The sequence below is a fragment of the Somniosus microcephalus genome, chromosome 4, assembly GCF_052327205.1.
Source record: "Somniosus microcephalus isolate GS21.2 chromosome 4, FLI_Smic_1.0, whole genome shotgun sequence".
Classification (NCBI taxonomy): domain Eukaryota; kingdom Metazoa; phylum Chordata; class Chondrichthyes; order Squaliformes; family Somniosidae; genus Somniosus; species Somniosus microcephalus.
The window spans coordinates 7030044-7048399 of NC_140990.1; the positions used below are offsets into that span (position 1 = coordinate 7030044).

General features: G+C 46.5%; 1 protein-coding gene across 1 annotated transcript in view; it reads right to left on the minus strand.

The window, feature by feature from the left end:
- Positions 1-328: 328 nt before the first annotated feature.
- The window catches only part of LOC147118223 (uncharacterized), a 186110-nt gene continuing 168082 nt past the window's right edge, over positions 329-18356 (minus strand). Inside the window, exon 2 of the mRNA XM_085984319.1 lies at positions 329-1579. Within this exon, the coding sequence (XP_085840445.1) occupies positions 686-1471 (786 nt within the window). The 5' untranslated portion in view covers positions 1472-1579 and the 3' untranslated portion in view covers positions 329-685. The remainder of the gene's footprint in view (positions 1580-18356) is intronic.

Consider the following 18356-nt stretch of genomic DNA (forward strand, 5'->3'; position numbering starts at 1 on the left):
GCCTGGGGCGCTACCACTAAATTTAATGCGCAGGGGCGCTAACTTTTTCAGGGGGCTAAAATTAGCCCCGGTGACATTAGTGACCCAAAGGGGGCGCCACCGAATTTCCCCCTAAGAGTCTAAATGGGCTGGAGGAGCAGAGGGATCCAGGGATACAGATACACAAATCACTAAAAGTAGCAACACAGGTTAATAAGGCCATTAAAAAAAAAGCACTGGGGTACATTCCTAAAGGACCCTTCTGTTCCATGCCTAGGAGCTCTGAACCATGGCAGAGAGCGGCTGGGACACGTTTCTCACACGCCTCGAGATTAACCCGCACGGCAACTTTGCTATCAGTGAAGAGAGGCAAGAAAGACCAAAGTGCCGTTTGCCCCTCTCAGTGTGGCCCTGAAGGACTGTGTCCAGGCTGGAGTTCTGTTCCCACCATACGATCCTACCCCAGATTGTCCTTTCTGAGCTCCAGCCAGGTGAGGATAAACACTCAGGTGAAAAAGACAAAAATTTACAACAATGCGTTTAAAACAAAGCTGATTTATTTGACATCTATCCAGAATATTAAACTCCAGCCCAGTTATTGGGGTTATTAACATCAGCAGAAACAAACCCCAACTGTCAGAATGAACATGGTTCAGTCCTGGATGTGATTAACAGCAGCAATAACAACAGAATCCAACCACAGCAGTCACTTGTGAACTCGCTGGTGTCTCAGCAGGTTGGATGACCGATTGAATCCCTCCCCACACACGGAGCAAGTGAACGGCCTCTCCCCAGTGTGAACTCGCTGGTGCCTCAGCAGGGTGGATGATTGAGTGAATCTCTTCCCACACTCAGGGCAGGTGAACGGTCTCTCCCCAGTGTGAGTGCGCTGGTGTATAGTGAGCTGAGATGATCGCCTGAACCCAGTCCCGCAATGCGAGCACCTGAACGGCCTCTCGTCAGTGTGAACTCGCTGGTGTCTCAGCAGGTCGGATGACTGATTGAATCCCTTCCCACACACGGAGCAGGTGAATGGTGTCTCCCCAGCGTGAGTGCGCTGGTGTACAGTGAGCTCAGATGATCGCCTGAACCCAGTCCCGCAGTGAGAGCACCTGAATGGTCTCTCCCCAGTGTGAACACGTTGATGGTACGTCAGATCCCAGGAACTTTTATAGCACTTCCCACAGTCCGAGCATTTAAATGGTCTCTCCTCAGTGTGAACTCGCTGGTGATTCAGCAGGTTGGATGACTCAGTGAATCCCTTCCCACACATGGAGCAGGTGAACGGCCTCACCCCAGTGTGAACTCGCTGGTGTCTCAGCAGGGTGGATGAATCAGTGAATCCCTTCCCACACTCGGAGCAGGTGAACGGCCTCTCCCCGGTGTGAATGCGCTTGTGTCTCGATAGGCCAGAGGGTTGGTTGAAGCCTCGTCCACACACAGAACATGTGTACGGTTTCTCCCCGCTGTGAACGGTGCTTTTTGCTTCCATGTTCAGAGGCCGGTGATATTCAGATCCGATGAGTCGAGTGACTCTATCAGATCTTGACGTGATGTTTGGTTTGAGTTTCCTGTCTGCAAATCCTCCCCTTCTAATACCCTGTAAAATTAATTTAAAACAGGGAGCGTGAGAGAGAACCCACAAGAAAACAAAGGCAGGTTGTGAAATTGAGCTCAATGAATCTGGTGATTTGTGGGGCCGGCACTAGAAAAAAGTGACCATGTAAGTTGCCGAATTGTCATAAAAACCCAACTGGTTCACTGATGTCCTTCAGGGAAGGGAATCTGCCACCTGGCCTGGGCCTACACACGACTCTGACCTCTATGGGAGGAGAGAGAGAGGTGGGAGTGGGAGGGGGATGGGGAAAAGGAGAGGAACTTTATACATCTGCAACTCGACCAGAACTTTGATAGAACATCCCAAACCAGCAACCTCCACCACCTAGAAGGACAAGGGCAGAAGGTGCATGGGAGCACCATCACCTCCAAGTTCTCCCAGTCACACACCATCCTGATTCAGATATATTCATCGTTGCTGGGTCAAAATCCTGGAACTCCTTACCTAACAACATTGTGGGAGTACCTTCACCACACGGACTGCAGGAGTTCAAGAAGGCGACTCACCACTCCCTTCTCAATGGGCAACTGGGGATTGGCCATATATGGTGCTCTTGCTAGCGACGCCCACATCCCAAGAATGAATTAAAACAAATCTGAATATGTAAACTGGATTAAAAGCCTCTACAGAAATACTTGTTCCTAAAACAATACTCTTTTATATTGTACGGACAGTGTCTGTTTAATAACCTAATCTCCCCCAGAATCCACCTCCCTTGACAGTCTCACATTGGAAATTGTTGGGTCCTCCTGGGCTCAGAAGTACTGGGGGTTAAACCCAGCAGCTTCTCCGCCATCTCCACTCTAGCTCAAATTGAAACATAGAAATATAGAAACATAGAAGATAGGAGCAGTAGTAGGCCATTTGGCCCCTCGAGCCTGCTCCGCCATTCAATGCGATCATGGCTGATCATCCAAGTTCAGTAACCGGTACCTGCTTTCTCCCCATATCCCTTGATGCCTTTAGCCTTAAGAAATATATCCAACTCCTTCTTGAATATATTTAATGTATTGGCCTCTACTGCCTTCTGTGGTAGAGAATTCCACAGGTTCACCACTCTCTGGGTGAAGAAATTCCTCCTAATTTCTGTCCTAAATGGCCTACCCCTTATCCTTGGACCGTGACCCCTGGTTCTGGACTCCCCGACCATCGGGAACATCCTTCCTGCATCTAGTCTGTCCAGTCCTGTCAGAATTTTATAAGTTTCAATGAGATCCCCTCTCATTCTTCTAAACTCCAGCGAGTACAAGCCCAATCATCCCAATGTCTCCTCATACGTCATTCCTGCTATCCCAGGTCTCAGCCTGGTGAATCTTCGCTGAACTCCTTCCACGGCAAGAACATCCTTCCTCAGATAAGGCGACCAAAACTGCACACAATACTCAAGATGTGGTCTCAGCAAGGCCCTGTACAGCTGCAGCAAGACATCCTTGTTCCTGTACTCAAACCCTCTCGCTATTAAGGCCAACATACCATTTGCCTTCTTAACCGCCTACTGCACCTGCATGCTTACCTTCAGCGACTGGTGCACAAGGACACCCAGGTTTCGTTGCACTTCCCCTTCTCCCAATCTATTGCCATTCAGATAATAATCTGCCTTCCTGTTTTGGCCACCAAAGTGGATAACCTCACATTTATCCACGTTATATTGCATCTGCCATGCTTCTGCCCAATCACCCAACCTGTCCAAATCATCCTGTAGTTTCTCGGCATCCTCCTCACAGCACACACGCCCACCCAGCTTTGTGTTGTCTGCAAATTTGGAGATATTACATCTAGTTCCCTTGTCTAGATCATTAATATATATTGTGAATAGCTGGGGTCCAAGGACCGATCCCTGCGGTGCCCCACTAGTCACTGCCTGCCACTCGGAAAAAGACCCGTTTATTCCAACTCTTTGCTTTCTGTCTGCCAACCAGTTCTCTATCCAAGTCAATACCTTGCCCCCAATCCCATGTGCCTTAACTTTACATGCTAATCTCTTATGTGGGACCTTATCGAAAGCCTTCTGAAAGTCCAAATACACAACATCCACTGGTTCTCCCTTATCTATTTTACTAGTTACATCCTCAACAATGAAGCAACAAAAAGACCTCCACAGGCGGCCAGGGACCTACCTTCCGTCAGCCTACAATAAAACTCTTTCCGACAGCCGCTGACTAATGGCGGCCGCAGCACCCACAATCCCCTGTGCCCCAGAAACCGCTCTATCCAACGCGCTGATTTCCCTGCTGAGAGTGCGCATGCTCCCCGGGGCCGCGGGCCATTCTGGGAGCCTGGCTCCTGTCCTTTTCCCGATTCAGACTCAGTGGAACCGGCTGAAGAAACTGGGAAGCGGCGGCTCGGATGGGGGAGGCACTGCACCCTGGGTTTCCTGGTGCCGGGGCTCTGTCCGCACGTCTGCCGGGCCCGGCTGCTCTGATTCTGATTGAGTTTTTTGATGAGGTAACAGAGAGGGTTGATGAGGGCAATGCGGTTAATGTGGTGTACATTTATTTCCAAAAGGCGTTCGACAAGTGCCACATAATAGGCTTGCCAGCAAAGTTGAAGCCCATGGAATAAAAGGGACAGTGGCAACATGGATACAAAATTGGCAAAGTGACAGAAAACAGAGAGTAGTGGTGAATGGTTGTTTTTCGGACTGGAGGAAGGTATACAGTGGTGTTTCCCAGGGATCGGTACTAGGACCACTGCTTTACTTGATATATATTAATGACTTAGACTTGGGTGTACAGGGCACAATTTCAAAATTTGCAGATGACAGAAAACTTGGAAGTAAAGTGAACAGTGAGGAAGATAGTGATAGATTTCAAGAATACATAGACAGGCTGGTGGAATGGGCGGACACGTGGGAGATGAAATTTAACGCAGAAAAGTGCAAAGTGATACATTTTGGTAGGAAGAACCAAGTGAGGCAATATAAACTAAAGGGTACAATTCTAAAGTGGGTGCATGAACAGAGAGACCTGGGGGTATGTGTGCACAAATCATTGAAGGTGGCAGGGCAGGTTGAGAAAGCGGTTAAAAAAGCATATGGGATCCTGGGCTTTATAAATAGAGGCAGAGTCCAAGAACAAGGAAGTTATGATGAACCTTTATAAAACACTGGTTCGGTCTCATCTGGAGTATTGTGTTCAATTCTGGGCACCGCCCTTTAGGAAGGATGTGAAGGCCTTACAGATGGTGCAGAAAAGATTTACAAGAATGGTTCCAGGGATAAGGGATGAGGGACTTCAGTTATGTGGATAGACTCGAGAAGCTGGGGTGGTTCTCCTTACAGCAGAGAAGGTAGAGAGGAGATTTGATAGAGGTGTCCAAAATCATGATGGGTCTGGACAGAGTAGAAACTGTTCCCATTGGCGGAAGGGTCGAGAACCAGAGGGCACAGATTTAAGGTGATTGGCAGAAGAACCAAAGGCGACATGAGGAAAAACATTTTTATGCAGCGAGTGGTTTGGATCTGGAATGCAGTGCCTGAAAGGGTGGTGGAGGCAGATTCAATCACAGCTTTCAAAAGGGAATTGGATAAGTACCTGAATGAAAAAGAATTGCAGGGTGGCGGGGAAAGAGCGGGGAGTGGGATTAGCTGAAGTGGTCTTGCAGAGAGCTGGCACGGGCTCGACGGGCTGAATGGCCTCCTTCTGTGCTGTAACCATTTTATGATTCTATAAAATATTAGAAAGTTTGATCTACAGAAGCACGAGGTTTAACTGCTTTTATTGATGAATTTAAAAAGTCTCCATTAAAACCTGAGCTAGTGTGTTGAGAGCCAAAGTGCCTTGTGTCCAATGAGGGGAATAAAGGCCCACAGCCTCCCCTGGCCCCGGGCCCTGAACAAAGGACTGGAGAAACTCGCTGCCCTGCGGATCAGACAATCAGCCGGCGCAAGTCCGCCCCTCAGGCTCCCCGATTGGTTGGAGGACCCGCCGCCAGCTCGTTCCTCCAGCCCCGCCCCGCTCGCTCCCTATTGGTCGGAAGCTCCCGTCAATCAGGCCCTGGGCTGGGTCACGTGTCCCCGAGGAGCTCATGTGCTCTGTCCAACTGACGCCGCTCAGTCCGGGGCCTCGCGGTCTCTCAGGTTTTTCTATTTCTCTTTATGCTTTGTGCATTGAGTGCTGCTGGAGTTTTGGTAAGTGGGAGAAAAATCATTTAAGTGTATTTTGTGAATTTTAGTGTGTTAAGAAGTCAATTATTTGAAGTAAGTTAAATTTTTTAAGGGTATATTAAACTATTGGGCAGTTTAAACCGGAAGTAGAATCCGGGTATAAAAGGGGAGGGGCTAGTGCTGTGCACGGAGTGCTTTGTGCATTGAGTGCTGCTGGAGTTTTGGTAAGTGGGAGGTGAGGGTGTGTTTTTTGCTCTGTTTTTCCCCCCACTCCCAGGCTTAGACAGCACTGCAGAGGCGGAGCAGTGAGACGAGTCAAGCAAACAGGCCCCACAGACAGTATTCAAGGAGGAGGTTGGTGATCAGCTGGTTGGTTGGTTTTCTTCCTTCTCTTCTCTTTTATACCTTTAAGTTGGTAAGTCCTATTGAATAGTGGTGTGATATTATCATCTATATCCGGGCAGGGTCTTCATAACTAATAATAAGAAATTTAATTAATTATATAGAATGGAGCAGGTGATGTGTTACTGTTGCGAGATGTGGGAGCCAGTGGACCCCATTGAGGCTCACGGTGATTACATCTGCGACAAGTGTTTGCTGCTAGAGGAACTCAAGTTCCATGTTATGGAGCTTGAGACCGAGCTTCAGACACTGTGACACATCAGGGAGGGGGAGAAGTTCCTGGACTCTATGTTTCAGGAGATGGTCACACCTATGAAGTTAATTACTGCAGATGTAATCCGTGGTCAGGGACAGGACGGTGTGACTATGAGTGAGGAAGGTACAGGGATCCAGGATGTAGTGTTGAAGGAGATGCAGCCCTTGCTCTTGTCCAGCAGGATTGAGGTTCTTACTCCCTGTGCGGGCAGGAGCGGGGACTGCAGGGAGGATGAGCAACCTGGCCACAGCACCGTGGTACAGGGGGCCATTCAAATGGAGGGAGTAAAAAGAAATGTTGTAGTGGTAGGGGATAGTATCATTAGGGGGATAGATAGGGTTCTCTGCAGTCAAGAGCGGGAATCCCGAAGGCTGTGTTGCCTGCCCGGTGCCAGGGTTAAGGACATCTCTTCTGGGCTGGAAAGAAACTTGGAGTGGGAGGGGGAGGATCCAGTTGTCATGGTCCATGTTAGTACAAACGACGTAGATAGGACAAGGAAGACGGTTCTGTTAAATGAGTATGAGCAGCTAGGGGTCAAATTAAAAAACAGAACCTCAAGGGTAATAATCTCTGGGTTATTACCTGAGCCATGAGCGAATTTGGCTAGGATAAATAAAATTAAAGAGTTAAATGCGTGGCTCAAAGGCTGGTGTGGGAGAAATGGGTTTTGCTTCTTGGGACACTGGCACCAGTACTGGGACAGGAGGGAGCTGTTCCGTTGGGACGGACTCCACTTGGCCAGTGCTGGGACTAGAGTCCTGGCGAATCATATAACTAGGGCTGTAGAGAGGGCTTTAAACTAATTAGTGGGGGGGGAGGTTTCCAGAGAGCAAATAATAGAAATGACAACAGAGAAGGTCATAGACTTAGGTAGCAGAGGGGGAATTAAAAAACAGAACGTGTCAGGAAGGGACAGAAGGTATGGAGTAAAAAGTAAAGTACTAAAAAGGGAAAAAACAGGAACTAAGTGTTCCAAAACATATTTGAAAGTTCTTTATCTGAATGCACGTAGCATTCGTAACAAAATGAATGAGTTAACAGCACAAATAACGACATATGGGTATGATCTTGTGGCCATTACAGAAACATGGCTGCAGGGTGACCATGACTGGGAATTAAACATACCAGGTTATTTAACAATCAGGAAGGACAGGCAGGAAGGGAGAGGAGGTGGGGTGGCTATGTTAATAAAGGAAGGAATCACTATAATACAGAGAAATGATATTGGGTCAAAGGAGCAGGATAGTGAAACAGTTTGGGTGGAGATAAGGAATAATAAGGGGGAAAAAACACTAGTGGGTGTAGTCTATAGGCCTCCGAACAGTTGCAACTCTGTTGGACGGAGTATTAATCAGGAAATAGTTGAGGCTTGTAATAAGGGAACAGCTATAATTATAGGGGATTTTAATTATCATATTAACTGGACAAATCAAATTGGGCAGAGCAGCCTTGAGGATGAGTTCATTGAGTGTATTACGGATGGGTTTCTTGAGCAGTATGTAACTGAACCGACCAGGGGGCAAGCAACCTTAGATTTGGTCCTGTGTAATGAGACAGGATTAATTAAAAATGTCCTAGTAAAGGATCCCCTCGGAATGAGTGACCATAACATGGTTGAGTTCCATATTCAATTAGAGGGTGAGAAGGTTGGATCTCAAACAAGCGTGCTGAGCTTGAATAAAGGAGACTATGAAGGTATGAGAGCGGAATTGATTAGAGTGGACTGGGAAAATAGATTAAAGGGTAAGACAGTACATGATCAGTGGTGTACATTTATGGAGTTATTTTACAACTTCCAAAAAAAATATATTCCACTGAGGAAAAAAGGGTGTAAAAGAAAAGATAGCCATCCGTGGCTAAGTAAAGTAATTAAGGATAGTATCCGACTAAAAACAAGGGCATATAAGGTAGCCAAATCTAGTGGGAGGATGGAAGATTGGGAAGTCTTTAAAAGACAGCAAAAAATAACTAAAAGATTGTTTAAGAAAGGGAAGATAGATTATGAAAGTAAGCTAGCAAAAAATAGAAAAACAGATAGCAAGAGTTTCTATGGTTATATAAAAAGAAAAAGGGTGGCGAAAGTAAATGTTGGTCCCTTAGAGGATGAGACCGGGAAATTAATGGTGGGAAACATGGAGATGGCAAAAACACTGAACAATTATTTTGTATCAGTCTTTACAGTAGAGGACACTAAGAATATCCCAACACTGGACAAACAGGGGGCTCTAGGTGGGGAGGAACTAAATACGATTAAAATCACTAAGGAAGTGGTACTTGGTAAAATAATGGGACTCAAGGCGGATAAATCCCCTGGACCTGATGGCTTGAATCCTAGGGTCTTGAGGGAAGTGGCGGTAGGGATTGTGGATGCATTGGTAATAATTTTCCAAAACTCACTGGACTCAGCAAAGGTCCCAGCAGATTGGAAAACTGCTAATGTAACACCCTTATTTAAAAAGGGTAGTAGGCAGAAGGCTGGAAACTATAGACCTGTTAGCCTAACATCTGTGGTTGGTAAAATGTTAGAGTCCATTATTAAGGAGGCAGTAACGGGACATTTGGATAAACATAATTTAATAGGACAAACTCAGCATGGTTTCATGAAGGGGAAGTCATGTTTGACAAATTTGCTTGAGTTTTTTGAGGAAGTAACATACAGGGTGGATAAAGGGGAACCAGTGGACGTAGTGTATTTAGACTTCCAAAAGGCATTTGACAAGGTGCCACACAAAAGATTATTGCTCAAGATAAAAAATCACGGGATTGGGGGTAATATTCTGGCGTGGGTGGGGGATTGGCTCTCTAACAGAAAGCAGAGAGTTGGGATAAATGGTTCGTTCTCAGATTGGCAACCAGTAACTAGTGGTGTTCCGCAGGGATCAGTGCTGGGTCCCCAACTCTTTACAATCTATATTAACGATTTGGAGGAGGGGACCGAGTGTAACATATCAAAGTTTGCAGATGATACAAAGATGGGACGGAAAGTAGTGAGTGAGGAGGACATAAAAAACCTGCAAAGGGACATAGACAGGCTAAGTAAGTGGGCAGAGATTTGGCAGATGGAACACAATACTGGAAAGTGTGAGGTTATGCACTTTGGCAGGAAAAGTCAAAGAGCAAGTTATTATCTTAATGGCAAGAAACTGGAAAGTACTGTAGTACAAAGGGATCTGGGGGTCCTGGTGCACGAAACTCAAAAAGTTAGTATGCAGGTGCAGCAAGTGATGAAGAAGGCCAATGGAATGTTGGCTTTTATTGCTAGGGGGATGGAATATAAAAACAGGGAGGTATTGCTGCAGTTGTACAAGGTATTGGTGAGACCGCACCTGGAATACTGCATACAGTTTTGGTGTCCATACTTAAGAAAAGACATACTTGCTCTCGAGTCAGTACAAAGAAGATTCACTCGGTTAATCCCGGGGATGAGGGGGTGGTCATATGAGGAGAGGTTGAGTAGATTGGGACTCTACTCATTGGAGTTCAGAAGAATGAGAGGCGATCTTATTGAAACATATAAGATTGTGAAGGGGCTTGATCGGGTGGATGCGGTGAGGATGTTCCCAATGAAGGGTGAAACTAGAACTAGGGGGCATAATCTTAAAATAAGGGGCTGCTCTTTCAAAACTGAGATGAGGAGAAACTTCTTCACTCAGAGGGTGGTAGGTTTGTGGAATTTGCTGCCCCAGAAAGCTGTGGAAGCTACATCATTAAATAAATTTAAAACAAAAATAGATAGTTTCCTAGAAGTAAAGGGAATTAAGGGTTACGGGGAGCGGGCAGGAAATTGGACATGAGTCTAGGTTTGGAATGGTCATGGCCCTGTGGGTAGTGGAGTGGGCACAGGGGCTGTGTAGCCTGGTTCTGCTGCTACTGTGTTCTAATTCTGTGTTAGATTTCAGGAGATGGTTTTATTCCTGTTCCTGGCTGGGGTGGAGATCGCCTTTACAGAAGGTAAGTATTGTAGAAAATATAGGGACAGAGTGATCTCCTGGAAGAATTTCGATCGCCTGGATGGTTCGGAGAGGAATTTCCCAGATTTTTTTCTCCCAAATTGGCCATTGGGTCTTTATCTGGTTTTTCGCCTCTCCCGGGAGATCACATGGGTTCGGGTGGATGCAGAGCGATAGAAGATTTGAGGTTAGGATCAGATCAGCCATGATCTTATTGAATGGTGGAGCAGGCTCAAGGGGCCGATTGGCCTACTCCTGCTCCTATTTCTTATGTTCTTATGTTCTTATTCTCTCCCGATCCACCCCTCCCCGCTCACCCCGCGTGATTCTTCACCCAATCGGAGCGGAGAAAACTCACTTTGCGTCACCAATCGCGACTCTGGACCCGACACCAAGGCCTTTCCCCGGAATGCCCCGCGCCGACTCCGTCCGGCAGGATCCGAGTGCGCAGGCGCAGCTCCGAGTGGGGGAGGGAGGTTGGTCTCCTCTGGGCATGCACGGTTGTTGCCCTTGGTGACCGGGAGGGGTCGCTGTGCCACATTCGACCCAAACCGCCACTCCCTGTGCACATGCGTGGACTATCATCTGTCAATCAACCATCAGCCAGAAGAGGTCGCTGGTGAGACCAGTGAAGAAAGAAAGACTTAGACATAGGCATAGACATAGAAGATAGGAGCAGGAGTAGGCCATTTGGCCCTTCGAGCCTGCTCCGCCATTCAATGAGATCATGGCTGGTCATCCAAATTCAGTACCCGGTCCCTGCCTTCTCCCCATATCCCTTGATCCCTTTAGCCTTAAGAAATATATCCAACTCTTTCTTGAATATATTTAATGAACTGGCCTCCACCGCCCTCTGTGGCAGAGAATTCCACAGGTTCACCACTCTCTGGGTGAAGAAATTCCTCCTCATTTCAGTCCTAAATGGCTTACCCCTTATCCTTAGACTATGACCCCTGGTTCTGGACTCCCCGGCCATCCAAAACATCCTTCCTGCATCTAGTCTGTCCAGGCCTGACAGAATTTTATAGGTTTTGATGAGATCCCCTCTCAATCTTCTAAACTCCAGTGAGTATAAGCCCAATCGACACAATCTCTCCTCATACGTCATTCCTGCCATCCCAGGTATCAGCCTGGTGAATCTTCGCTGCACTCCTTCCATGGCAAGAACGTCCTTCCTCAGGTAAGGCGACCAAAACTGCACACAATACTCAAGGTGCGGTCTCACCAAGGCCCTGTACAACTGCAGCAAGACATCCTTGTTCCTGTACTCGAACCCTCTTGCTACGAAGGCCAACATACCATTTGCCTTCTTAACCGCCTGCTGCATCTGCATGCTTACCTTCAGCGACTGGTGCACAAGAACACCCAGGTCTCTTTGCACTTCCCCTTCTCCCAATCTATTGCCATTCAAATAATAATCTGCCTTCCTGTTTTTGCCACCAAAGTGGATAACCTCACATTTATCCACATTATAGTGCATTTGCCATGTTTCTGCCCAATCAACCAACCTGTCCAAATCATACTGGAGTTTCACGACATCCTCCTCACAGCTTACCCTCCCACCCAGCTTTGTGTCGTCTGCAAATTTGGAGATATTACATCCAATTCACTCGTCCAGATCATTAATATATATTGTGAACAGCTGGGGTCCTAGGACCGATCCTTGCGGTACCCCACTAGTCACTGCCTGCCACTCGGAAAACGACCCATTTATTCCAACTCTTTGCTTTCTGTCCGCCAACCAGTTCTCTATCCAAGTCAATACCTTGCCCCCAATCCCATGTGCCTTAATTTTGCACGCTAATCTCTTATGTGGGACCTTATCGAATGCCTTCTGAAAGTCCAAATACACCACATCCACTGGTTCTCCCTTATGTATTTTACCAGTTACATCCTCAAAAAATTCCAGTAGATTAGTCAAGCATGATTTACCTTTTGTAAATCCATGTTGACTTTGTCCGATCCTGTCACTGCTTTCCAAGTGCTCTGCTATTACAACTTTTTTAATAGACTCTAGCATTTTCCCCACTACCGATGTCAGGCTTACCAGTCTATAATTCCCCGCTTTTGCTCTACCACCTTTTTTGAATAGTGGGGTAACATTAGCTACCCTCCAATCCATGGGTACTGTTCCAGAGTCTATCGAGTTCTGGAAGCTGACCAGCAATGCATCTACTATTTCTAGGGCCACTTCCTTAAGTACCCTGGGATGTAGATTATCAGGCCCTGGGGATTTATCGGCCTTCAGTCCCATCAATTTTCCTAACACCATTTCCCTACAGATTTTGATTTCTTTCAGTTACACCCTTTCATCAGGCCCTATGTTCCCCGGCATCTCTGGGAAGTTATTTGTGTCCTCCTTTGTGAAGACAGAACCAAAGTATGAATTTAGTTGGTCTGCCATTTCTTTGTTTCCCATTATAAATTCCCCTGATTCTGACTGCAAGGGACCTACACTTGACTTCACCAATCTTTTTCTCTTCACATATCTATAAATGCTTTTACAGTCAGTTTTTATGTTCCCAGCTAGCTTACTCTCATATTCTATTTTCCCTTTCTTAATTAATCCCTTTGTCCTCCTTTGTTGAATCCTAAACTGCTCCCAATCCTCAGGATTATTGCTTTTTCTGGCCAATTTAGATGTCCTCTCCTTGGATCTTATGCTATCCCTAATTTCCCTTGTTAGCCACGGTTGAGTCACCTTTTTTGTTTTATTTTTATGCCAAACTGGGATGAAATTCTGTAGCTCATCCATTCGGTCTTTGAATGTTTGCCATTGCCTATCCACCGTCAACCCTTTGAGTGCCATTCCCCAATCAATCCTACCCAACTTGCTCCTCAGACCATCGTAGTTTCCTTTATTTAAATTGAGGACCCTAGTCTCTGAGTCAACTACTTCATTCTCCATCTTAATGAAGAATTCGATCATATTATGATCGCTCCGACCCAAGGGGCCTCGTACAACAAGATTGCTAATTAATCCTTTCTCATTACATAATACCCAGTCTAAGATGGCCTGATTTCTATAGCGCCTTTCACCACCACCGGACGACCCAAAGTGCTTTACAGCCAATGAAGTACTTTTGAAGTGTAGTCACTGTTGTAATGTAGGAAATGCGGCAGTCAAATAGCGCACAGCAAGCTCCAACAAACAGCAACGTGATAATGACCTGATAATCTATCTTTTTGTTAACTCTGTTTCTCTCTCTGCAGATGTTGCCTGGCCTGCTGAGTGTTTCCAGCATTTCCTGTTGTTATTTCAGATTTCCAGCATCCGCAGTATTTTGCTATTATCCTTTTGTTACATTGATTGAGGGATAAACATTGGCTAGGACACCGGGGATATTTCCCCTGCTCTTTCCCACATTACAACAGTGACTACACCTCAAAAGTACTTCATTGGCTGTAAAGCACTTCAAGACGTCTGCTGGTCATGAAAGCACTATATAAATGCAAGTCTTTCTTTCTCAAAATAGTGCAATGGGATCTTTTACATCCACCTGAGAGAGCAGACAGGGCCTCAGTTTAATGTCTCATCCGAAAGACACCACCTCTGACAGTGCCTCAGTACTGCACTGGAGTGTCAGCCTGGATTTTTGTGCTCAAGTCTCTGGAGTGGGACATGAACCCACAACCTTATGCCTCAGAGGTAAGAATGCTACCATAGAGTCATAGATTTATACAGCACAGAAAGAGGCCCTTCGGCCCATCGTGTCCGCACTGGCCATCAAGCCCTGTCTATTCTAGTCCCATTTTGCAGCACTTGGTCCGTAGCCTTGTATGCTATGGTGTTTCAAGTGCTCATCTAAATGCTTCTTGAATGTTGTGAGGATTTAATGCCTCTACCACCTTTTCAGGCAGTGAGTTTTAGATTCCAACCACCCTCTGGGTGAAAAAGTTTTTCCTCAAATCCCCTCTAAACCTCCTGCCCCTTACCTTGAATCTATGCCCCCTTGTTATTTACCCCTCTACTAAGGGGAAAAGTTCCTTTCTATCTACCCTATCTATGCCCCTCATAATTTTGTACACCTCAATCAGGTCCACCCTCAGCCTTCTCTGCTCTAAGGAAAACAACCCCAGCCTGTCCAGTCTCTCTTCATAGCTGAAGCGCTCCAGCCCAGGTAACACCCTGGTGAATCTCCTCTGCACCCTCTCCAATGCAATCACATCCTTCCTGTAGTGTGGCAACCAGAACTGCACACAGTATTCCAGCTGTGGCCTAACTAGCATTTTGTACAGCTCCATCATAACCTCCCTGCTCTTGCCTTCATTAGCCGAGGCATAGAATATAAGTATCCCATATGCCTTCTTAACCACCCTATCTAGCTGTCCTGCTGCCTTCAGGGATCTATGTACATGCACACCAAGGTCCCTCTGATCCTCTGTCCTTCCTAGGGTTCTACCATTCATTGTGTATTCCCTTGTTAGTCCTCCCAAAATGCATCACCTCACACTTTTCAGGGTTAAATTCCATTTGCCACTGTACTGCCCATCCAACCAACCCGTCTATATTCTCCTGTAGCCTGAGGCTTCCCTCCTCGCTATTTACCACTCCACCAATTTTCGTGTCATCTGCGAACTTACGGATCATACCTCCTACATTCATATCTAAATCATTAATGTACACTACAAACAGCAAAGGACCCAGACCCTGTGGTACACCACTGGATACAGGCTTCCAGTCACAAAAACAACCTTCGACCATCACCCTCTGCCTCCTGCCACTAAGCCAATTTTCGATCCCATGTGCCAAATTGCCCTGGATCCATGGGCTCTTACCTTCTTGACCAGTCTCCCATGTAGGACTTTGTCAAAAGCCTTACTGAAGTCCATGTACACTACATCAACTGGACTGCCCTCATCCACACACCTCGTCACCCCTATCAAAAAATTCAGTCAAATTGGTTAGACATGATCTCCCCCTGACAAAGCTATGCTGACTATCCTTGATTAATCCTTTCTGTCCCTCAGATTTTTTTCCAATAATTTCCCTACCACTGATGTTCGGCTCACTGGCCTGTAATTCTCTGGTTTATCCCTACTACTACCCTTCTTGAATAATGGTACTACGATGGCTATTCTCCAGTCCTCTGGCACCTCCCCTGTAGCCAGAGAGGTTCTGAAAATTTGTGTCAGAGCCCCTGCAATCTCCTCCCTTGCCTCACCCAGCAGCCTGGGATACATCCAGTCAGGGCCTGGGGATTTATTCACTTTTAAGCATGCTAAAACTGCTAGTATCTCCTCCCCCTCAATGCTAATTTGTTCAAGTATATCACAATCCCCCTGCCTGATTTCTATGCCTACATCGTCCTTCTCTATAGTGAACACAGATGCAAAATATTAATTTAAAACCTCACCCACATCTTCCGGCTCTACACACAAATTGCCACTTTGGTCCCTAATAGGCCCTGTTCTTTCCCTGGTTATCCTTTTGCCCTTAATATACTTATAATAAAACACCTCAGGATTTTCCTTTATTTTGCCCACCAGTGTTATTTCATGCCCCCTCTTTGCTCTCTGAATTTCTTTTTTTAAGTACCCCCCAGCACGTTCTATACTCCTCTAGGGCTTCCACTGTTTTTAGTCCTTTGTATCTGCCAAAAGCCTCCCTTTTTTTCCTAATCCATTCTCGTATATCCCTTGACATCCAGGGTTCCCTGGGCTTGTTGGTCCCACCCTTGACCTTTATGGGAACATGTTGCCATTGTAATCTCTCAATTTCCTTTCTGAAAGATTCCCACTGCTCTGATGTGGATTTTCCTACAAGTAGCTGATCCCAGTCCACTTTGGCAAGATCCTGCCTTATCATATTAAAATCGGCCTTCCCCCAATTTAGAACCTTTATTTCTGGTCCATCTTTGTCCCTTTCCATGACTACCTTAAATCTCACCGAATTATGGTCACTGTCACCAAAATGCTCTCCTATTGACACTTCTACCACTTGCCCGGCCACATTCCTTGGAATTAGGTCCAGTACCGCCCCCTCTCTTGTAGGACTTTCTAAATGCTGCCTCAAAAAGCTCTCCTGGATGCACTTTAAGAATTCCGCACCCTCTGAGCCTTTCACACAGATGAATGCTGGAGGAGGGGTGCGTCTGGAGTAAACAGGCGGAGGTTGTGAATATTTATTTTATACTTAATCATATTTTCTAAAGTATTGTCTTATTTTAAATTAAATTGAAAAGGGTTTATTTTTTGCTTTGAGGTGCCTGCTGTACATGGTCCATGTCTCTGAGGCATACAGGAGGGCGGGTATCACTACTGCTCTGTAGACCATGAGCTTGGTGCCGAGTTTGAGGTCCTGGTCTTCAAACACCCTCTTCCTCAGGCGACCGAAGGCTGCACTGGCACACTGAAGGCGGTGTTGGACGTTGTCGTCGATGTCTGCCCTTGTTGACAGTAGGCTCCCGAGGTATGGAAAGTGGTCAACGTTGTCCAAGGCCTTGTTGTGGATTTTGATAATCAGGGGGCAGCACTGCATGGCGGGGGCAGGTTGGTAGAGGACCTTTGTCTTACGGGTGCGCTCCGCCAAACTGAAGAAGCTCCGCTCGGGGCCCGGCTCCGTGGACTCTCAGGTTTGGATTCCCCTTTATTCTCTCCCCCACTCTGATCTCAATCGGATCTGGGGGAAAACTCACTTTCCCTCATTGATTGCGGCTCTTCACCAACACCGACTTTACAAAGAAAGCCCCGCGCGGCAGCCTGGAGCTCAGGGGCCCAGCGCGCAGGCGCAGGGGAGGATGATTGACAGGGGCCCAGGGTGTGTGCTGAGCAACAGAAAATGCTGGAAAAACTCAGCAGGCCAGGCAACATCTGTGGAGAGAGAAATCGAGTCAACGTTTCAGGTCGAAACCCTTCGTCAGGACCGAGAGGAAACACAGGAAATGAAACAGATTAAAAGGCCAGTTTGGGGGCTGGGAAATGGGGATGAAAGAACAAAAGAGAAGTGAAGATCGGACCAGTAAAGAGACAAAAGACGGCTCGAGATGTTTATTAAATGGATGCAGTGTGAAGTGTGAAATGTTCGGGCAGAATGAGAGACAGCTGCCATGTGGGAGAGAGAAAAAGGGGGAAGGGCCAAAACAAAGGGGTGGATAAAAATATATAAAAATGTAATGGGGGCCGAGGTTATGATCTGAAATTGTTGAACTCGATATTGAGTCCGGAAGGCTGTAAAGTGCCTGATCGGAAGATGAGGTGCTGTTCCTCGAGCTTACGCTGGGTTTCCGTGGAACAATGCAAGAGCCCGAGGACGGTGAGGTCTGAGTGGGAATGGGGCGGTGAATTAAAGTGACAGGCGACCGGAAGCTCAGGGTCACCCTTACGGACTGAGCGGAGGTGTTCCGCAAAGCGGTCACCCAATCTGCATTTGGACTCAGCAATGTAGAGGAGACCACATCGTGAGCAGCGAATTCTCTCTGTATCCACTCTATCAACATTTTTCATAATTTTAAAGACCTCTATTAGGTCACCCCTCAGCCTTCTTTTTTCAAGAGAAAAGAGACCCAGCCTGTTCATCCTTTCCTGATATGTATACCCTCGCATTTCTGGTATCATCCTTGTAAATCTTCTCTGCACCCTCTCCAGTGCCTCTATATCCTTTTTATAATATGGCGACCAGAACTGTACGCAGTACTCTAAGTGTGGTCTAACCAAGGTTCGATACAGGTTTAGCATAACTTCACTACTTTTCAATTCTATCCCTCTAGAAATAAACCCTAGTGCTTGGTTTGCTTTTTTTATGGCCTTGCTAACCTGTGTCGCAACTTTTAGTGATTTGTGTATTTGTACTCCGAGATCCCTTTGTTCCTCTACCCCACCTAGACTCGCACCCTCCAAGTGATAAGTGACCTCCCCATTCTTCCTACCAAAATGTAATACCTCACATTTATCTGTTCAGCCTTGGTCACACTGCAAAAACTCTGAAATGTTTAATAATGAAATCAGGGAGTCAAAAAGCTCAGGTGAGGCAGTTTAAAGACAGTCCCTGACCAGAGATTGCTGGATGCTGACACTCGGTGCTCATGAGGATAGAATGTCCCATTC